Source organism: Camelus dromedarius, chromosome 27, assembly GCF_036321535.1.
Source record: "Camelus dromedarius isolate mCamDro1 chromosome 27, mCamDro1.pat, whole genome shotgun sequence".
Classification (NCBI taxonomy): domain Eukaryota; kingdom Metazoa; phylum Chordata; class Mammalia; order Artiodactyla; family Camelidae; genus Camelus; species Camelus dromedarius.
Genome location: NC_087462.1, coordinates 24,357,306 through 24,379,991, shown reverse-complemented (window position 1 = coordinate 24,379,991; position 22,686 = coordinate 24,357,306). Strand labels below are relative to the sequence as shown.

Sequence of the window (22,686 nt, the reverse complement as noted above, 5' to 3'; positions counted from 1 at the left end):
ACTCTGCCTGTGGAGTGTGTGTCTCCTGAGCCGTCTTCCCTTCTGAGTGAGACAGGCCCCACTCTGTCTGTGGAGGGTGTGTCTCCCTAAATAAACTGGAAAGGAAGGAAAAGAAACTCAAGTGCAAGGGAAGCTTTCTGCTCACAACATTCTAGCAGCCAGTTTTCTTTTTCTCTAGACTTTCTGCCCAGGCCTCAGGACCTGCACCAGCCCTGGTTCCCCACCCAGGCCCACAGGGCAGCTCTGGGGTGGGTAGGGGTGCTGTGGCTCCACATACCTGGAGCTCTGACTTTGCCCATGCAGTCCTGGTGAGCAGAGGGTGACCAGGGCCCTTCTGAGCACAGATTGTGTTCTTGAAACAAAGGGAGAGCCCTTCCAGGCCACAAAATACTTAGTCAGAGTCTTTGTGTTCCGTCAGCTTTCAGACTTCTTCATTCATGAGTGAACTTGAACAACACCCGGACACACAGATGCTTCCTGGCAAGCCCGTGAGAAGAGGGACTGGATGCTACTTCTCCCAGCGATGCTGGCTCCCGACCTCCTCGTTAAGGTTTTATCCTCTCTCACCGACAGACAGAAAGGCATAGTGGGCCTTGTCTGTGGAGGAGGGCCTCTGAAAACCGCTCAAGTGTCAGAGTAAGCCATGCCAAGGTGCACCCACATTCCTCTGTCCCTTCCTGGCCAGTCCTTGGAGAGACCAGGAAATCCAGAATTTCCTACAAGAACGGGGAATCCTTTGGAAATTTCATCTTGAGTCAAGGAAGAAGAATCACATACTGGCAAAGACGATTTTCCAGGGTCTCCAGCCAAGGGCCATAAAGAACTGGAAACAGTGTCCCCAGATGCTGACAAGTTTGTGAGACCGGAATATTCATGAGGCCAACAAGTGAACACTGGCCCGTCCTTATGGAGAAGTCCTGCAGCAACCCTGGGCCAGAACTGGGAGGAACACGTCCCCGCAGGTATGTCCCTTCTATATTCCACTTCATGGTCCTTAAGGGACCAACAGGGGCTGGCCCAGCCCATCACACTGTGCCCTGAGCAGCGTAGAAAATTATGAGACCAGCCTTTGCCCATGGTCCTGTCCTCACAAGACTGGAAGGACATCACACTCTGAGCTTGTCCCTGCCTCTCTCTCCTAGTTACTCCTCAGTACCTGGGACCCAAAGCAATGGTGCTGCGGGAGTCCGCTGAGGGCCTTGTTCAGGGTGGTCGTGGCCCCTGAGGAAGGCAGGCTCAGAGGCAGTGATCCAGGGAGTAGGTCTGGGCCACCTAACCCAGTCCTGAGGTGCCTGTCCCAGTCAGCTCTTCCCTGTGCAAAAGACCAACTCCCACTTCCCAGGACCGGCTCCATGACTGGCCCATCCACATTCCTGAGGGTCAGAGTTCTGGATCTCCCCTCTCAAAAGTGAACTATATTAAGACACCAGAGTGCTGTTATGGGTTCTGTGAACCTCAGGTCCTGCCTGGTCATCTCTACAGGTCTTCTGTTGGCTGACCTCAGGTTCAGCGGCAGTGGTGGACCCCATCTGATTCTGAACAAGATCATGGTCTTAAAGACAGGACTTAAATTCATTTAAACCTAGATCCCAGTTCTGTTTGAGAGACAAGGGTTGCACGCATTGAATTATAATATCAGAAGCTTAACACTTAGAATTATCCAGGGAAATAATCTCTGCACCTGGGGGTTTTTTTTGGATGGAGACTTTTAAATATAAATTACATCTCCTTAATATATAGAAGTATTCAGATTGCATTTCAAGATATTGGTCTATTTAATCAAAAATTATCAGATTTAAGTATGTAGAAATATTCATTATTTTGTATTCTTTTATGGGATGGTCAGTTGGGTGTGACTGTGGAAAGGACACAAAATAGGCTCAGAAAAGAACAAACAAGGTTTATTATGTTCACAGGTCCTAGGGACAGGAGGCATGGCGTTCCACACAGGGCCACATGGAAAAGACACCAGGGTGGCCAGGAGGCAGAAGACAGGAAGGGGAAGGTTTAGGCCAGAGCCTTCCTTCAGTTTTGCAGGGCAGGCAAGGGAGGCAGGGTGAACAGCTTAGGACTGGCTAGATTGAGTGATTTCACAGGCATTGGGCTATGGGAGTGGTCCCTGATTCCCTTGTATCTGGCTGGCTCTGGGGTGATAAAGTCAGAGAAATATTGCCTTCTGGCGTACACAGGCCAGACAGAGGTCTGAATTAGTTTGCATATCAAAAGCATTCTCCCAGCTGCATCACTTGCCATCTCTAAGACCTGACTTAGCCATAGGAAGGGCAGTCTGTCTGCAGCCAGAAAGGTTTTATTTTTGTATGTTCATTTGCTTGTTTTGTTTAAGATATCAAAATATCATAATATACAGCTTTTGTTTGTCTGCAAAAGTCTTACTTTCTCCTTTATTTCTGAAGTGCAGTCTTGCTGGATGTAATATTTGGGTTGGCAGATGTTTTCCTTTTAGCACTTTGAATATATCATGCCCCTCCCTCCTGGCCTGCAAGTTTTCTGCTGAGAAAAAATGACAAAACCCCAACAAAAGCCTACTTTCTTTAGCAAAAGGACCAGGAAAGGGGTACCCTCGCAAGACGGAAAACTTAGATAATACCCACTCTACTCTAGCCAAACAACAGGGAAAAACTGACCCCATCACTTCTGTATTCACCCTCCCTCTGAGCTTTTCACTCTCGTGGTGCTCTTGTCCTTGCCCTCCCCTTTCTCTCTCTAGGCATTACGATTCCATCCATCCTTCAGATTTGGATGATAAACAATTCTACTCTGAGCCCTTAGAACACAATCTTGGTCACTTCGTCAGGTTTCTATTTATTAAGGAAGAAACCTGATCTTCTAAGCATATACACATAAATGATGATGTATCATGAGCAAGCAGAACTTATTTCAGGAATGCAACACTGGTTAGCATAAAAATTCAGTCAATATAATTCTCTTTTAAAAGTATGAAGAGAAAAACAATATGATTATCTCATTAAATACAGAAAACGAGTGTGACAAAATACTACTCTCATTTATGATAAAAACTCACAGCACATTGGGAATACAAGGGGATGTTTTTATTCTGGTAACAAATGTCCACAAATTAAAGCCAATCTCACATTAAGTGGTGAAAAATGAATATTATCATTTGTAGTCAACATTGTACTGGCGTGTGCTATATAGCACTATCATGTAAGAAAAAAATTTAATGTATTAAGTTAAAATTTTAATTTTAATGTATTACAACTAGAAAAGAAAAACTAAAATGGCTATTATTTATAGATGATCATTGTGTTTGCAGAAAGTACCAAAGACTAACAAACTGTTAGAAAAAGTCAATTTAGCAAGGTTACTGGATATAAGATCAATATATAAAAATCAATTGTATTTCTATGTACTTTCAGTAACAAGTAACTGAAAAAATGAAGCTTAAAAAACACCGTTTACAACAGTACGGTGAGCACGTCACGTCCTCTTACGCCCCCGTGCTCGTGCACAGACCCTCCCCATGTCAATGCCTGCCCGTCCGCCTCCACACGTCAGTTGTACTTCTGCATTTCCTTCCAGTCTCTTTTCAGGTTTATCACTCTCTTAAAATAAGTATTTTTTAAACTTTAATTTACCAGCAAATTTTTTTCTTAAAAAGACAAAAAGTAATGCAGATGCCAAACATATAGAGTTGATAACAGTGGAGCTTTCTTCCTGAAAAAGTATTGAGTGAACTCAGAGTCATGACTTCCTACAGAAATCTCCAAAGCAGACTGAAACTCATTAATTTAACATTTTTAAGTACCCAAAGATCCAACCATTTTAAAAAATGAAATCTTTCTCCTGTTTTACAGAAAATTCAGTCAGCAGATAGAAATTCCTTCACCTCTAAATCAAATAGAAACTTACCTGCTTTCTTACCTTTCTGTAGGCTTTCCCCTTCAGTCCAAGGTAGGGTTAGTTCCTCTCTATGGTCTAATTCTTTCATATCTCAGAAAATATGTTCTACCCAATGATCTCTTCTTTAATTCACGCTCATACATTATTGCCTCAGTTATTAACACAGAAATGCTCCCTAACTCATCTTCTCCCCTCTACAAACAACCCTTTTCTTCCCTTCACTTAAACTTCTTGAAACAGTCTCAAACAGCCTAAGAGTTCTCATCTTCCATCTAACTTAGAATAATCTGTTCTTCTGTTCACCCCAATTCACAGAAATTGCTCTTGCCAAGGTCTCCAATGTTCTAGCCACCAATTCTGACGTCCTCTACCTGGTACGTGGTTTGTGGCACCTGCCACCACTGAGGTTCTGTTCTCCTTTGGCCTCAGAGACACCACTCTCATCTTTTCCTTCACCAACTCCTTATCTATTTATTAATGTTTGATCCTTGCTTCTCATTATAACCTGTACACTCTGCTGGCCAAGCTCATGTACCATGGTTTTGACTACCAACTATATATTCTAATTACGCTGAATTCTAGTCTTCTGGCTCCTATTTTCCTTTTAGATCTGTATGACCAATTCAACACATATAAAGTCAGACTTGTTCGCCTCCTGTACTGCCTGCTTAGTGCACAGCACTACCATCCATCCAGGTAACCAGGCAGAAATCTGCGAGTCAACCTACCTTTCTTCTCAACTTACATCTCTCAATTATTTGACTGCAAACAACATGTCCTATTTTACCACATATTCTTCACTCCACTGTTCCTGCTTGAGTTTAGAGCCTTACTTATTGTTCAAATTACTGTAACAGCCCATATGTCTAGGCTTCAGTCTGTTCAGCCGTCTTCAACCTCCTTACTTCACTCTCTGCACCTTCTTGCCAGAACAATTTCCCTTACATAAAATCGTTCATTGGCTCTATAAATTTCAGAATCAAATTCAAGCTATTTAGGATGACAAGATCTGGCCTCTGCCTTCTTCGCAAGTTTCAACATGTCTTCTCATCACTTAACAGGTGTTCTCCAAACGTGTCATGCTGCCGCCCACCTTTCCCTTGGCATATGCGCTCCCTCTCTTTGAAGTATTCATCTCACTCTCTGGAGAATTCCTGTTGCCCTTCCGAAACAGGGCTCAGGCATCACTGTCTCGGGGGCCCTGTCACTGGTCTTTTCAGGCAACCCTGGTTAGTGTCCATTTCTTCTTTCTATGCCCTGCAAAGATCTCTACAGCATTTGTGTTCCATCACATAGTATCACTGTAACATCTGCTTCTGTGAAAACTACTTTAGCACATTATGGTAGTTCGCTTACCTCATTTGTCATTCCCTTCTGCCCCATCCTTTCGCCCCTCAGTTCACTATTCCTTTCTCCTGTACGATGTCCAGTGCCTGCAGCAATACCTGGCTTAGACCTGGTGGTAAACAAACATTTACTGAGCAAACCAGTTTTTAAAAGATTTAGAATTTTCCCCCTTCTTTTATTTTTCCTTTGCAGCCTGAGATTTTTAAAAACTAGAAAACCTCATGTGGGGAAAACATGCTTTTATTTCATGAAACTGATTCCTTTTTAAGACTTTGGCACAGGTGATAGGTTCTTAAGATTTCTCCTGTAGCACGCTGAAAGAACATTCACAGCCTTGACTTGGAAGTGACTACCTAATTAAACTCCTAATCAAACTGCATTTCTTCTAGCTAACATGCTGTTCAGAACATAGCAAGTATAGTTATATAATAAATATAACTTCAATGCAACAAAAAAAATAATTCTGAAAACAAAATTAGAAATTGTGTAAAAAAATTGGGAGATGGTTAAATGTAGTTTGGAAGTAACTAGAAAAATAAAAGAGGAAGAGAACAGTTTTCTGGGGGGTTTGGGGCTCTTTTTTTTTTTTTTTTTAATGAAAACCATGCATGAAGTTTGCAAATAGTTTAGGAAAAGGCAAGTTCCAGGCACTGAGGTAGTCTGCAGTTTGTCCTTATCTACTATTTGGTCCTTTGCTCTACAAATGCACATACTTTAAGACTCTGCTTATTGCTATTAACGTGTTAGTGGTGATAAATATGCCACTGGCTTATACAGCTGGTGTCTTTCTAATAAAAAATCCAGCACCCCTGTGTCCAGATTCTTCTCATGCTTACAGGTATCACATATAGCGTATAATGCCATATAAAGAGAGATAAAAATCTTACCTTTTATCTTACAGATGACCAAAATTAATACTTGGAATTATGATTTATTTGTCTTATAATATTTTAAAAAGTGACTGACAGGTTTGAAACTTTTTCACATATTTATTACATATTATCCTTAGAATTTAATATCTGATGAGAATTAAAACAGAATTTTTCTTATTTTCATTACATTTGTTAAATCATTCTCAAGTATGTATATAGCTGTCCCTTAGCATCTGTGAAGGACTGATTCCAGGACCCCACCCTCCACAGATACCAAAATCTGATGACCAAGTTCCGTATATAAAATGGTGTAGAATTTGCATATGACATATGCACATCCTCCCATATACTTTAAATCATCTTTAAGTTACTTATAATACCTCATACAACATAAATGCTATGTAAACAGTTGCTGGTGTATGGAAAATTCAAGTTTTGCTTTTTGGAACTTTCTGGAATTTTTTCCCAAATATTTTTGATTCATGGTTATTTGAATCAGTGGGTGCGGAACCCACTGATACGGAGGGGTGACTGTACACTAATGAGCTTTGGTTTAAGGAATTCACACACGCAAATCTACTTCCAAGGAGTCCTCTTCAATGTGAATTTTATAATGATTAGTAAGGGATGACCTTTGGCTGAAGAGTTTCCCACATGCATTACACTCATAAGGTTTCTCTCCAGTATGAATTCTTTGATGTGCAATAAGTGACGAGCTTTGTCTGAAAGTTTTCCCACATGATTTACATTCAAAGGGTTTCTCTCCCGTATGAATCCTCTGATGTTGAATAAGAGCTGCACTTTGGCCGAAAGATATCCCACACTCCAAACATCGATACGGCTTCTCTCCCGTGTGAATTCTCTGATGATTACTGAGGGATGAGTTACACCGGAACGTTTTCCCACACTCGTTACACTTGTAGGGTCTTTCTCCAGTGTGCATCCTCTGATGCTGAATGAGAGCTGAACTCTGTCTGAAGGCTTTCCCACACACTTTACATTTGCATGGTTTCTCTCCAGTATGAATTCGTTCATGAATAATAAGCGTTGAGTGGGAACTTAAGGCTTTACCGCATTCATTACAATTATACAGTTTCTCCCCAGTATGAATTATTCGGTGTCTATTAAGCCGTGAAATGGAAGTGAAGCCTTTTCCGCATTCATTACATCTATAGGGCTTCTCTCCAGTGTGAATTCTTTCATGCTGAATGAGAGATGCACTCTGGCTGAAGGCTCGCCCACATTCACTGCATTTAAAAGGTTTCTCTCCAGTGTGAATTCTCTGATGGTAACGAAGGGATGAGCTGGACTTAAAGGTATTGCCACATTCGTTACATAAATAGGACTTCTTCCTGGAATGAATTCTCTGACATCCAGGAAGGGATGTACCACAACTGGACGCCTTCCTGCCTGGGTTGTATCTGTGAGGATTTTCTCGAGCATGGATTTTCTGATGTACAAAAAGGCCTGACCTTCGGCTGAAGGATTTACCACATTCTTTACATCTATAGGATTTCTCCACAGTATGTGTTCTTAGGTGTTTACAAAGGGATGCACTGTGGCTGAAGGCTTTCCCACATTCTTTACATATATAGGGTTTCTCTCCAGTATGAGTTCTTTGATGTTGAATAAGAGCTGAACTTTGGCTGAAGGCTTTCAAACATTCTTTACATATAAATAATTTCTCTCCAGTATGGTTTTTCTGATGTTTACGAAGGGATGAATTGTGAATGAAGGCTTTTTCACATGTATTACATTTATAGCGTTTCTCTGCTGTCTTGATTTTTGGTTGGTTAAGTAAATTTGAATTCTGCTTGAAGCTATTTCTTTGTATTTCATATTTTGAGAGTGATTTTTCTCTAGCAATCCTCTGTTGCTTAACAAACACTGATTTCAGGCTGAAATTTTGGCCGAAGTCATTATTTTTATGGCTTCTTTCTACAGCGAGGATTTTTGTATGGGTGATTGAAATCACTTGTAAAATTTCATTTCTGTTCTGTTTCTTTACTTTGTCTTCATATATGCAGGGTTTTTCTGATATGAAGTTCCAGGGTTCATCCCTTTTGAGTCTTTTCCTTATTAGCCCCCCAAACAATGAGTCTTGAGTTTGAGTTGACTTTGTGGTTTTAGGACTGCTCTTACATTCTGAAACAAACAAACAACAACAACAGAAAAGAAATTGCCAATGATGACTAAATGTGTCGAAGAAATAAATACTAATGAAATCGAAATAAGGGCTTGCTTTCTGGCTAAAAGAAACTAGCAAGAGGAAAAAAACAGGAAAGTAACACTGTATAAACAATAATGGATGAGAGCTAAAGTACTCGGGTGAATAAAATAAAGGATGCTCATTTAAAGAAGGTCATAGTGTATGAGTGACCAAAGAAGGGAGAGAAGGTGTTAGAGGAATTGGGAAATGCAGTCTAATACCCAAAGCCTATGACAGGCTCATAAATCATCTGCATGACACTATTCTCATTTGTGTAATTATTTCTAATCTTGAATGTCTTCCCTACTTTTCCTACATGCCAAATTTCTCTGCAGCCATCAGATTCAATTCCAGGGTCAGCTCCTCTGTGCACTCTTACCTAACTCTGAGCTCCAATAATCTAGTCCCCTTAGAATACCACTTACCACAATATATTATTATAATGTATGTACCTAAGGGGAAAAATTATAAGTATATCTAGAAACAGTGAGAAAGCCTTAAGAAAATTCAGCACCGTTTGATAACAAAAACATTCAAGAAAACATGAATTGATGGATACTTCCTCAAAAAGATAAAATACATATATTTTAGTCCTAAAGCCAGCATCTTATTTAATGAAGAAACTCTAGAGACATTTCCACTATGATCAAGAACAAGGCAAGGATGTCCATTACTTTTGCTTCTACTCAACACTGTACTAGGTGTATTATCCAATACAATTACACAAGCACAATCAATTAGAGGCATAAAGATGAGTAAAGAGGAAATAAAAATACTTCTATTTGCAGATGGTATAATACTATAGCTAGAAGAACCTAAAAGAATCAATGATAAAACATGATCAGTAACATAGGAAAATATAAAATTAACACACTTTATGTAAATCAATAACCTTCATTTACACAAAGATTTAGGAAAATAAATCCACGAGAAATATGAAAAGATTATCTGGGGAAAAATTTACAACAGTCTTGAATGTTGTTCAAGTATACCTGAACTAACGGAAAAACCCTATTCTTGGATAAATCAATTCAATGTTATAAAAATATAAAGATATTTAATAGATAGATATCTATTAAATAGATATAATAGATAGAGAGAGGGAGATTTTTAATCCTGCAGGATTTCTCAACCTCAGCTGACATTTTGGGCTGGATAATTCTTTGCTGTGCAGGGCTGCCCTGTGCATTAGCCCCTACCCTTTCCACCACTCCTACCCTCCCTCAAGTTGCGAAAATCAAAAATGTTTCAAGGCATTAATAAATGACCAAATCACTCCCAGTAGAGAACCAATGGTGATGAGATGAAACAAAAATGACAGTAAGTTGATAACTGTTGAAATTGGGTGATGGACGCACAAGAGTTCATTATACTATTCTCTCTGCTTTTATGTATGTTTAAACTTTTCCATAAAAAAGCCAAAATTTAAATTCTACCCTCTGTAATTTCTTGCAACAGGAGTGAATAGGTTAATCTTTTTCATCTTACAGACCATGTCTAATCAGGGGGAAATCAGAAATTAGTTACAGAGGAATGAAAATGGAAAACACAATTTTCCAAAACATATGGGGTGTAGTGAAAACAGTGCTAGGAAGAAAATTTGAAGACATAATAAACAACAGAACTTTACAACTTAAGTAACTAGAAAAAGAACAAGCCAAATCCAAAGCTAGCAGAAGGAAAAAAATAATAAAGATAATAGCCAAGATAGAGAATAGAAAAACAATAAAGAAAATCAACAAAACCAAAATCAGTTCTTTGAAAAGATCTACAAAACTGATAAAACTTTAGTGAGACTGACAAGAACAAAAGAAAGAAGACACAAATTACTAAAATCAGAAATGAGAGTGGTGACATTACTATGGACTCCAAAGAAATGAAAAAGATTATAAGGAAAAAGTACGGACAATCATATGACAAAAAAAAAATTAGATAGCTAGACAATATGAGCAAATTCTTAGAAAAACAAAATTTGCCCAAAATGAATTACAAAGAAATAGACAATCTTAATAGACACATTATTAGTAAGGCAATTGAATCAGTAATCAAAACCTCCCAACAACAATAAAAAAGAAGTTCTGAACCGGATGGTTTTACTGTTGAATTCTACCAAACATTAAAGAGGAATTAGTTCCAAGACTTCTTAAACTCTTCCAAGAAACTAAAGAGAAGGCAATACTTCCCTACTTAGTCTATGAGGCCAACATTGCCCTGATAATAAAGCCAGATAAAATCTCTCCAAGAAAAGAAAACTGAAGACCAATATTCCTTATGAATATTGATTTAAAAATCCTCAATAAAGTACTAGCAAATGAAATTCAGCATATTAAAATGACTACACACCATGACCAAATGAGATTTATCCCTGGAAAAATGGTTCAACATATGAAAACCAATTAAAGCAACACATCACATTAACAGAATGAAGATATAAAATCACATGATCAGCTCAACTGATGCAGAAAAAGCATATGACAAAATTTAACACCTTCTCAAGATTAAAAAAAAAACAACACTCAATTAACTAAGCCTAGAAGGAAACTCTCCTAACACAATACTCTCCTTAAAAAACCCATAGCTAACATCATACCTGATGGTAAAAGACTGAAATGTTTCCCTCTGAAATCAGGAACACGACAAGGATGCCCACTTTTATCACTTCGATTCAACATAGTATTGGAATTTCTAGCCAGAGCCATCAGGCAAGAAAAATAATTAAAAGGTATCTAAATTGGAAAACAAGAAGTAAAATGATCTTGGTCACAGATGACGTTTATCTTCTATGTAGAAAATCCTAAAGATTCCACAAAAACCTGTTAGAATTAATAAACAAATTCAGCAAAGTAACAGGATAGAAAAATCAACACACAAAATCAGTTGTGCTTTCTTTCCTACTCTAACAATGAACAATCCAAAACAGAAACAGAGAAAAGGATTTCATTTACGACAGCATCAAAAAGAATAAAGTGTTTAGGAATTAACTCAAAGAAGAGGTAAAAGATTTGTACACTGAAAACTACAAACATTGCAAAAAGTAAAGAAGACCTAGGTAAATGGAAAGACATCAGGTATTTGTGGATTGTAACATTTAATGTTGTTAAGATGGCAATACTGCAGTGATCTAGAGATTAAATGCAATCCCTATCAAAATTTCAACGCCTTTTTTTTTTTCAGAAATAGAAAAACACACCCTAAAACTCAAGGGACTCTGAAAAGACAAAATAGTCTTGAAAAAGAACAAAGTTGGAGTACTCACACTTTCTGATTTCAAAACTTACTAGAAAGTTATAGTAAATGAAGCATTGTAGTATTGGCATAAAGATGGACATATAAGGCCAACAGAAATAGACTAGGAAGTCTGAAAATAAACCTTCACATATATGGGCAAATGATTTTTGACAAGGGTGCCAAAACGATTCAACAGGGGAAAGACAGCTTTTTCATAAAATGATGCTGGGGAGACGATATGCACAGGCAAAAACATAAAGCTGGCCCTTCACCTAACACTATGCACAGGAACTACCTCCAGCGCAGCCGTGTCTTACATGTAAGACCTAAAACTTTAAAATTCTTAAAAAAAAAAAAAAACTAGGGCAAAAACTTCATGACTTTGGATTTAGCAATGGTTTCTGGGATGGGACACCGAAAGCACAGGCAACAAAGGAAAAAATAGACAAATAATTGTACTTCATCAAAAGTAAAAGCTTTTGTACATAAAAGGAAATTATCAGCAGAATAAAATGACAACCTACAGACTGTAAGAAAGTATTTGCTAATTATGTATCTGATAAAGAATTAGTATCCAGAAATATAGAGAACTATGACAACTCAACAAGAAGAAAACAAACAATCCAATTAAAAAACGGGCAAAGGTCTTGAATAGACATTTCTCTACAGAAGATATACCAATGGCCAATAAGCACATGAAAAGATGTTCAGCTTATCACTCACTGATCAGTCAGCAAACACAAACCCAAACCACAACATACCACTTCGCTTCCATTAATGTGGCTATTTTGTACATATATGTGTGTGTCATACACACATACACAGAAAATAACAAATGCTGACAAGAATGTAGAGAAACTGGAACCAAAGCAAGATAATGTGGCCACAGTGGAAAACAGTACGGCAGTCCTTCAGAAGGTTAAGTGGAGAATTACCACGTGATTCAGCAATTCCATTCCTACAGATACACCCAAAAGAACTGAAAGCAAGAGACATTTGTACACCCATGTTCATAGCAGCATTATTCACAACAGCCAAAAGGAGGAAACAACCTAAATGTCAGGTGACAGATGAATGGATGAACAAAAAGTGGCATATACACATAATGGAGTATCATTCAACTTTACAAATAAATGAAATGCTGACAGATGCTACAACATGGACGAATCTTGAGGACATTATGCTGAGTGAAGTAAGCCAGGCATGAAATGACAAGTGTTATATGAACACAAGTTCTACAAGGCTCCTAAAATAGTCAAATACAGAGAGACAGAAAGTAGAACACTTACTGCCAGGAGCTGGGGGAGAGGTGAATGGGGAATTATTTTTAATGGGTACAGAGTTTCAGTAATGGATTCTGAAACATTTCTACAGATTGCTAGTGGTAGTGGTTGTACAACACTGTGAATGTATTTATTGCCACCAAAGTGTGTATTTATAAATGGTTAAAATGGTAAATTTTATATTATTTTTATTTTACCACAATAAAAAAATTAGGGGACAATAAAATGTTTTGTCAAGAAAGCGGATAAACGGGAATCTATCTACATGCATAGCTGATGGGAATGTAAAACAGTACAACTGCTCTGGCAAACAGTTCAGTAGTTGCTTAAAAAGTTGAACCACCTCACCATATGACCCAGCAATCCCATCCTAAGTATATACCCAAGAGAAATGAAACATATGCCAACATAAAAACTTTAACACAAATGCTCATAGCAGTAGTATTCATAATAGCCAAAAATGGAAACTCAAATAGCCATGCATGGATGAATGGATAAACAAAATGTGATATATCCATATCATAAAAAGGAATGAGGTACTGATGTATGTTACAACATGGCTGAATCTTGAAAATATGCTAAGTAAAAGAAGCCAGACAGAAAGAGCTACACACTGTATGATTCCATGCACATGAAATGTCCAGAATAGTCAAATCCATAGAGACAGAAAGTAGATTAGCAGTATCCAGGGGTTAGGAGGAGGCAGGAATGTGGAGGGATGCTAATTGATATAGGATTCCTTTCTGGTGACGAAAATACTCTAAAATTACTGGTAATGGTTAAAGATCCCTGTGAACATACTTAAAATCACTGAACTACTCACTTAAGAAGCATGAATTTTATACTATGTGAATTATATCTCAATATAGTTGTTTAAAAAAGAGACAGAGAAAAAGCAACAATTCCCAGATTGCAGTCCCATAAGATCCAACCCCTCCCTGCCCCAGAGAAAAGGCTCTGTGATTAGCAATGGCTGACTGAAAAAAAAAGAGTCTAGAGAGACAGAGGAGGAATTCTACCAAAGAGCCTAAAGATGAGCTGAAGTGACCACCAGAGAGATTAATCCCATTTTGAACTGAAAAATATGAAAAAAATAACCAAGATGATCAGGAGTACGGGAAAAACAGAGAGCTTAATTTAAATTCCCAGTTTACACCACTAGAAAAATTAAGTAAATGGAAGAAAAGCTATAGAAGAAAATAAGAATTAAAAATGGGAATCGATAATGAAAAGAATTGGTATCTCTATCCAAATAAATATGAAAACCTATATGAAGCAGATAATTTCTTAGAGAAATACAGGTTACCAAAACTGACTCCAATAGAATTAGAAAGTGTGGAACAGACCAATTTTCATTGAAAATTTAAATTTATTTAAATTTAAATTATATTAATTTTAATTTTTTATTAAATTAATTTAAAGTTATTAAAGAGCAAGACTGTAAAAAAAAAAAAGGCACTGGAAAATTCTATCAAACTTTGAAGGACCAGAGAGTCCTAGTGCCATATAAATTATTCCAGTGCATTGAAAATAAAGGAAAAGTCCCTAATTCCTTAATAAAGGAAATATATTGCAACTTAAACCAGATAATGACAGCACAAAGAAAGAAAACTACATGCTAGTATCAGTTATAAATATCAATGCAAACATTCTAAGAAAATTATTTTCAGCAAACAGATTCCAACATGTTATTCTAGGGATGCAAGGATGGTTCACTATTAGGAAATTCATTAACATCATATAGTTTCCTCTTCTACCCACTGGGTTAAGACCAGAAATCATCTCCCACTCACCTGTGAATCCTCAATATGGCACTCAAATTACATATACAACATTTTTTTTAATTTTATTATTTTATTGAATGAAAGATTCTTTAAATTCTATAGTGCTTTATAATTTTTACCATTTTCAAAACTTTCACACACATGATTTCATATAATCCCATAATAAACTCCATTTTTCCCCACCCATATGTTGTCTCTCCCCCCTCCCTCTTCCTAGTGGTAACCACTAGTTTGTTCTTTATGTCTGTGAGTCTCTTTCGTTTTTGTTTTATTCACCAGTTTGTTGTATGTTTTAGATTCTACATATAAGCGATCCACAGAGTATTTGTTTTTCTCTGAGTTGTTTCACTTATCATAATGCCCTCCAAGTCCATCCATGTTGCTGCACTCAGAGTTTTCCCTTCAGGGACATGTTCTCAGCCCTGAGGAGGACTCGACACACCACGAGGTGGCCTTGGGGTCTCTGGAAACATCTGGGCTCCAGTCATACTTTCCATTCTGTTTAATCCAACCAACACTTCACTCAGGAAGGGGGACTCCACGTCCACCAGAGGCTCCCAAGCCGAAGGGGACGGGAACAGTCCCTCCTTCCCTCCCTCTGATCATTCGCGCAAGACTCAGCCCACACCTGCCGGTGGCACTGACGCCCGTCCTAACCCTCCTCTGGTTCCCCGCTGCCTGTGTTCTCTGTTTACTTTGTGAAAGTTTCCAGTAGTTCCCACAAAATTAGAACATTTCTCCCAAATGACAGTTACAAGATAGAAAGACATGTGTGGTTCCCACCTCAAAAAATCTAAACTCGAGCGGGAAGGAAGCTCTCCCCTAAAGTGTGGGGGCTTTAGGGATCGACACAGCCTGTCCCACAGCGCCTCTGCTGGGCCTGCATGGGGAGGGACCAACACTGACCCGTCTGGACCCAACCACAGCCTCAGACAAGACCTCCCACGTCTGCCAACTGGCTCCACGTGGGCTGCAGGCTGATCCGTGCGGAAGATAAGCCTGGGCCTGTGGCCAGGCTACCTCAACTCTCAGAGGCCGTGCCCGGCCCCCAGGCAGACCAGGTCTTGTGACAGGGCTCCAGGCTCAGCGCGATCTGGTCCTTGTCCCTCCCTCCTTGCTCCGTCTCCACCTGCCGCCTGCCTCTCTCTGGACTCACACACGCCCTTTCCTGAGTCTGAACGCTTCTCCACATCCTGAGAAGTGGTCCTTGCTGGGGGAAGCCTTTGCTGACACCGGCCCTCCTCTTCCACGTTCTCACCGCACCTGCAGCTCTCCCGCGGGGTCCCCACCAGACCCCGTCACTCCACACCCCTGGGTGCGCCGAGCGCATGAACACCTGTCTGCCCCTCGACTGAGCTCCGCCAGGGCAGGACCTGCGTCCTTCTGCCCAAGGCTGCACCGCCAGTGCCCAGCACGGAACTCACTCACCGTCTACTACGGGACTGGAAAGCAGGGGGCGAGGGTTGCAACCTGGGTTCCCCAGAACCTAGGCCTCCTCGATTCCACAGCTCTCAGCTCCCAACTTCCACAACAGCCACCTCTGCCGTTTCTCTCCCCTGGTGACTTCTTCTCAGGCTCAGCCACAGATTCCTCTTTCTTAACCCACCTCATAAACGGGGAGGTCTCCTGGGACTCTGTCCTCACTTGCTCAGCTCAAGGCTCCAAGCGCCACCTTTGCCCGCCGGCTCCCTGACCTCCCTGTTGAGTTCCAACCCCATTTACCTCCTACAACTGTCCACCGGCGACCGCTACCCGTATTTCACTCACATCTCAAATGAAACCCATCCCACACCAAACTCACCCTGCACCCTTAACAAAGGGGCCCTTCTCTTCCCTCCTGACCCCCTGCACGTGCCTTCCTCCAGGCCCTAGTACCGCAGCGATCTCCACGAGGGTCCCACCCCTAGTTCCTCCTCACTTCGGTTCTAAGCCCAACAACATTTCCCAAGTGACCATTCTTGTTAAACTCAAATCACATAATAAGGACTTCAGGAACATACTCTCCGAAAAGTTACAAACATTACCTGTAAATGAAGTCCCCTTTCATCGCACCCATTTTCAGCCCCGCTCCAAATGTAACCAGTTACCAGCTCAGAGGTGCCCCCGACCTTCTCTGGGCACTGGCCACACTACACGTACAGACACCCAGGTAAGTTTCTTCACACATCAACAGCGACACGTCTTACTGACGCTCCGTGACTTGCTTTAGTCCTTCACGTGCCCTGGAGCTCGGCCCACGTCACCGCTCTTGCTCTCTGACTGCGGGGCTGTGGGCCAGCGCAGGGGCCCACCTCAGCTTCTAGCTCTGCCTTTACTGAAGGACAGTTAAAGTGTTTCGACTCAGACCAGTTTTTCTAAAACATCAAGGATACAGGGTTCTCCTATTCAAAATCCTTGACTTGCTCCCTCTTGTCGGTAGAGGGTTCACATCTCAGAAATGTCCCAAAGCACCTGCCTGTCTAATCTCATTTCCTTCCTCATCTCTTTTCCCACAGAAGCTGGGCTGGAGTCAGAATGGATTCTCTGCGAATCCTCAAATACACTGCTGAATGAATACATGAAAACTGAGCCCTCCTCTGAAACAACAGGAAAGAGAAGAAAAAAGATCCTGAGAGATTCGCCTGTGCAGTGATTACCAGAGCAGAAGAGGAAGCTTAGCCTCCCTTCTTCAGTGCTTCCTGGGGACCGCGAACCTGGAGAAACTTTCCCAAGCAGCATCCCCAAGCCACACCCCCACTCACCCCCAGACGGCCACCCGCAGACGTCCCCCCGCAGACGTCCCCACCCACTCACCTAGAGAGGCGCCTCCGGGACTGTCTCTCTCCACCTTCCAGGGGTCCTCTCCCTGCTGCAACAGGGAGATCACTTTGGGTTTGGAAAACGGGAGCCCTGCTTGTAGACAAAAAAGAGAAAACAAAAAATAAAAATATAAAAACAACAACAACAAACTTGGTTTTGACACAAAGAGGTATCAGAGATCTGAGGGGGAAACTCAGAGGACAATACAAGGAGCTTCTATGGGGTGTTCAAGCTGTGTCCCCACGACTGAGGGGGTGTGTTAGGGAAAAGGCGAGGGGCTTGTAGGACATACCTGTGTACTAAGTAGTTGTGTGTCAGGGAAATAGGATAAACACGCAGCCTTGAAACCGTTAGCTTTCCACAGAAGAGGAAATGTTAGATGTACAGACTAAAGTAATATTTGTAAACTGGTATCTATGGAAAGGATTATGTATCAGGTAGTTTGTTTAAAATGAGAAAACACTAGCTGGCTGCCTCTGAAATATGGATTATATAGTGTTTATCTGGCTGGAAAAGAGAACTGGGAAAGGCAAGTGGTGGGTCCAAGGAAAGGGTGGAGGGACACTCTGCAGAGAGATGAGCAAACACATCACAGAACATTCACAGTGCGAAAATGTTTTCTGAACTATGAGGAAATGTCTAACCTGCAGCTCTATAGATTTTCCTGACCACGGGGCAATTCCATGTCTATCAGGGGTAAAAAGGTTTTCAGATTTATTTGTGGAATCTGATTTGTACAGTGCTAAGGCAAAACTCAGCTTAAGTTTTTGATGTCCCACGGCTTTTATCCAGGGAAGCAGGTGCTGAGTTACCCCAGTTTCCAAATTCTGGACTTCCAGGGGAAACCCCCTTACCCAGCGAGAGCAGGTTACTGTAGTTCTCCAGCATCACGTCCTGGTACAAGCTCCTCTGAGAAGGACCCAGCTTCCTCCACTCGTCCCGCGTAAAGAGCACAGCCACGTCCTCGAACGTCACTGACATCTGCAGAGACAAGCCGCCCCAGCTCAGCAGGGCCACCCAGCACTCAGGCTGAAAAAGGCGGCGGTGGGGAGCAGACGGCCCCCATGAAATGCTTCTATATTATTCTAGGTTCTGAAGGTTCTGGGTCATTTGTTTAATGAATAACTGACAAGTGACAAACATACCCTGAGTCGCATGAAGTATGAACCGGTCTTGTGTTAACCAGTACAAGAGATGTATGGAGGTATTAAGACCACTAGTGGGAGTGTTAACTAGAATAATCTTCCTGATGGCAATTTGATAACAGACATTTAGAGCTTTAATTTTTTTTAATTGAAGTACAATTACAATGTGTCAATTTCTGGTGTAGAGCACAATGTCCCATTCATGCATATACATATATATATATATATTCATTTCCATATTTTAAAAGCTTTAAAATGTGCCTATTCTTTAACTCTCCAATTACTGTATTTGTTTCATAATGAACAGTACACAAAAATGCACACAAAAGGACATTTATCACGGCATTAGTAACAGTAAAAAAAAGTAGAAACAACCTGAATAATCGCTGACGGAGGCTAGGTTAAATAACTTAAAGCACTATCTGTGTCTTCCGTGAAGTCTGAGGATGGTTAATGATGGAAATTAAAAGCGCTATCATGTATTGGCTTTCTTCAGGCCAAGTACTATTCTTAGAGCTTTGCATTAATTTTTTGTGTAAATCTTTATTTTTTCTTCACAACAACCCTTATGAAGAAGATATTCATATTGTCCCCATTTTATACAACAGAAAACAAAGTCACAGAGAGGATAAAAATTTGTCTAAAGTCACATAGCTGGTCAGTGGTAGTGCTGGGATTCCATTCCAGGTTGATGTCTGAGGCTCCATTCTTAACTACTCTGCAAAATTGCCTCTCAAAACCTACCAAATGTTAATAAATGAATGAAATATTCCACACAATGTACTTAAAACCATACCTAGCTGATATTTAAGGTTCAGATGTCATCTTTCGTCCCATCAATACAAAGTACTATGCAATTATTAAAATTGACAGTGTAATACTGTTGACTTAAAAAGACATTTGTAATAACGTTAAGTACAAAAAGCAGGTTACATATCAGTATGTATAGTTTGTTCCCATTTTTGAAAAAAATTATGTATGTACATAGAAAATGATGTTGGGAGATGGGTAACAAATGGCTGACAGCGATTATCTCCTGATGGTGGGGTTAAGGGTTATTTTATTTTATTTTTTTGCATATATGGAAAAAAAAACCACTCAAATACACATACATACACACATCTGTGCATATATATATGTACACGCATATATATGTGTACATTTTATTCTCTAAACTTTTTTGCCAAGTCTTCGTGCAATATTTTGACTGTAAGAAAAAGCTTTAAATTATTGACACATGAGGAGGAATACAAGAAATGACCTTTGCTGTCAAAGAATTTATAATCTAACTAGCACAGAAGAAAAATGCACAAATTTGAACAATAAAGGAAAAACGTGTAGCTGGATAAGACCAGCTCCTTTAGTCCTCATTTTAGAGACAAAGAACAGAAGGTCCAAGGCAGTCAAGATTCCAGGTCACATTCTTTATTAAAGGCAGAGACAGGATAACTAAAATTTTCTTTTAATGTAGCATTTGGTATAGTCTCTCCATTCTTAAACGTTGTCACTGAATTTTACACACCAGCCCACCCAGAACTGACATACGGGTAGCAGGCTAGGTTAAAGAGGATGTCATATAGGACTCACAGCAGAGAAGACTCTGGGCAAGAGAGCAGCTCGGCTCTGTTGGAAAGGAATGAAAAAGTCTTAGAAAAAAGCAGCCCAAATATGCAAAGGCAGGTCCTAGCCACAGCCTCAGAAGACCAACCACCACTTTTCGTAGGTCCAAAAAATACACAACACCACACTGCAGAAGAGCTCTGGTAACACAGGGGCTGGGCCCGCCCTGTGTTCTGAAAGATTCACCAGAGGAACGGCTGGACGATAACTAGCATGAACTTAGAGGCCAGACATACCTGAGTTTGATTTCAGGTCATCTACTTTATTGAGCCTCAGTTTCCTCTTGAGTAAAATGGGGGTAATAACTGTTGCGCTGTTATAAGAGTGAGAACAAAGGTGAAGCCCTCCGGACATTCCCCAGCAATGTCAATTAACATTCTCAGATGAAGATGAGTAAAGGGAAAAAATTTTTTTCAGCTTTATTTATGGAGATCCCATTTGTACAGTGTTAAGGCAAAAGATGAGAAACAATTCCAAATTTTTAAAGAAAGCTGGTTCGGAAAGAGTAACGACTTCCGTGGCAAGGAGGGGGGCTGCTGTCACAGAAACCAAAGCCCTGGGTTCCCGTCCTGGCTCTGCCACCGGGGGAAGCCGGCAACTCACTTTCCGTGCAAAACAGGCCATTACGCCTGTCACCCGGGAGGGCAGTGGCGATGCTAAAGGGAGGAAATCATTTTCTCACGTCCGCTGCCGTCAGGGGGCAAATTCAAGGCCGGCCGGGGCCAGGCCGGGAGCGCGCCGGGAGCGGGTCGGGAGGAAGCAGGAGGGGCCGGGCCGGTGCGGGCCAAGTGCCCGACCCTCCGCGTCAGGGGCAGGGGCGCGGCCGCGGGAGCGCTGGCGGGGCCTGGGGACGGAGCCCGGGGGCCGGGTCCTCGGCCCGCCGGCGCCCACAAAGGCCCGGCTCGCGCCCCTCGGGCCTGCGCCCCGCGCTGCGTCCTCCCGAGGCCCGCTCCTCCCTCCCGCATCCCGCCGCCGCTCCGCCGCTCACCTCGCCCGGGCTCCGGGGCTTCCAGGGGCCGCAGGCGGGAGGCTCGGGAACCGCCCGGGCCGGACAGCAGCCTCGCGACGGGCCTCTCCCGGGGTGATGCCTGGTCAGACCTGAAGCCGGGACACCCCTCACGCCCGCGGCAAACGCCCGGCGCCCCACGCAGGTCCGGGGGAGCGGGGCAGGGACCGTCGCTAGCCCCTCTGGGAAATGTAGTCCACGCGAGAACCCACGGATTCTGGGAAGTGTAGTTCTCCGCACTCGTCTGCGAGGAGAGGCCTGGCTGAACCTGTCACGTGCCCAGACCGTATTCTGGCCTCGCCGCCGTGCATCTTCGACTGCGGGTTCCTAGGTTCCCGGTTCTTCCGGAAGGAAAGAGAGGCTCGCCGAGGGCAGCGTCGTGTAGCTTGGCATCTGCGAAAATGACAGTAAGGCAAGTAGACAGCCGCCGAGAACACACCTGTTTCCCCTTCAGTCTTTCAACAGAAGTGTGTTGAGCACCTGCTGTGTGTCAAGCCCTCCCTGTTGTAAAGGATTTGAAATTCGTCAGTGAACAGAACAGAGATCATTGCTCTGGGGAATTTTTTTGGGAGGTAGGAAGAGACTATAGGCCATAAACATAATTATATAACATTTATGATTATGTATTATAACATAATTATATAACACAGGAGATAAGTATTATGGGAAAAAGCTAACGGAGAGCAGGGTCGGGGGAATTGGGGGCCATTCAGAGAGAGTGAGTAGGGTGCCCCCTGGCAGGCCTCACTGAGAGGATGAAAATGCAGATTCTGAAGCAGTTGGAGGAAGGGAGGGCCATTCTAGAAACTAAGAAGGCAATTTTTTTTTTTTTTTTGGTGGAGAGACACATGTCCCATTTAGAATGTTCGATAAATACAAATAAACGGTTAATGTGTTGGTGAACATCTTTAACAGCCCTTTGGAACTCCTTATTACTCTCCGACACTCACACCAGTCCGGCGTCAACAAAACGGAGTATTGCCGATAATATTTACAGATAGCAGTTACAGCCTATTTTGGTTTTTTCCCCACTTCGAAAATGCCTTAAATATTTGAACTTGCCAATAAAATTCTCCCTTAGTAGCGTTCTCAATGATTAAAGTGCATTCCATTGCATTTAATTAGTTTTTTTAGTTAAACATATTTAAGCTTATTTATTTAAAGATATTTACCTAGATCCCTATTGTTAGTTATATTATTTCCAGGTTTTTTTTCCCTCCATTAATATCTTTATAGCTATATCTTTGAAGATAATTTTCTCAGTTTAAATTCCTTGAAGTTGAATTGCTGGGTCAGGGACTAGGAGAATTCTAAGTACATTGTCTAGGTGCCTTCCTGGGAGATTTTACAATTTATATTTCCATAAGCAGTTCCTGACACCCATGCCTACTTTGGGTTTTTTCTTTTTAAAATGATTAAAAAGATGCTTTTGTTTATTTGGTCGAGCAAAAATTTTATATCTTATTTGAAGTTAAATATGTCTTATATTTATTGAACCATTTAGATATTTT

General features: G+C 41.2%; 1 protein-coding gene and 1 long non-coding RNA gene across 8 annotated transcripts in view; one reads left to right on the top strand and one right to left on the bottom strand.

Annotated features, from left to right (window-relative positions):
* The window catches only part of LOC116148472 (uncharacterized), a 43,037-nt gene extending 25,633 nt beyond the window's left edge, over nucleotides 1-17,404 (top strand). For all 6 annotated transcript variants that reach the window (XR_010378130.1, XR_010378128.1, XR_010378132.1 and 3 more), the window contains 2 exons: nucleotides 419-962; nucleotides 17,101-17,404. This is a non-coding gene — a long non-coding RNA (uncharacterized LOC116148472). The remainder of the gene's footprint in view (nucleotides 1-418; nucleotides 963-17,100) is intronic.
* On the bottom strand, nucleotides 3,268-21,303 carry LOC105100647 (zinc finger protein 354B). 2 transcript variants are annotated; one of them, XM_064480163.1, is made up of 4 exons: nucleotides 21,158-21,303; nucleotides 18,259-18,385; nucleotides 17,399-17,494; nucleotides 3,268-5,338 (listed from the first exon to the last, which is right to left on the bottom strand). In XM_064480163.1, the coding sequence occupies exons 2-4, from the start codon at nucleotides 18,383-18,385 to the stop codon at nucleotides 5,277-5,279; spliced, it is 285 nt and encodes a 94-aa protein (XP_064336233.1). In that variant the 5' UTR covers nucleotides 21,158-21,303; the 3' UTR covers nucleotides 3,268-5,276. The 2 variants fall into 2 exon arrangements, with proteins under 2 accessions (XP_064336233.1, XP_064336232.1); XM_064480162.1 differs by lacking the exon at nucleotides 3,268-5,338 and adding an exon at nucleotides 6,205-8,246.
* Between the last annotated feature and the right edge of the window lie 1,383 nt (nucleotides 21,304-22,686).

Coding starts and splice junctions, on each gene's coding strand:
- LOC105100647 (XM_064480162.1), bottom strand. CDS start 18,385: ATGTCAGTGACGTTCGAGGACGTGGCTGTGCTCTTTACGCGGGACGAG. Junction 17,495..18,258: donor CAGTAACCTGCTCTCGCTGG/GTAAGGGGGTTT, acceptor GTCTACAAGCAG/GGCTCCCGTTTTCCAAACCC. Junction 8,247..17,398: donor TCCCGGAGGCGCCTCTCTAG/GTGAGTGGGTGG, acceptor TGTTTGTTTCAG/AATGTAAGAGCAGTCCTAAA.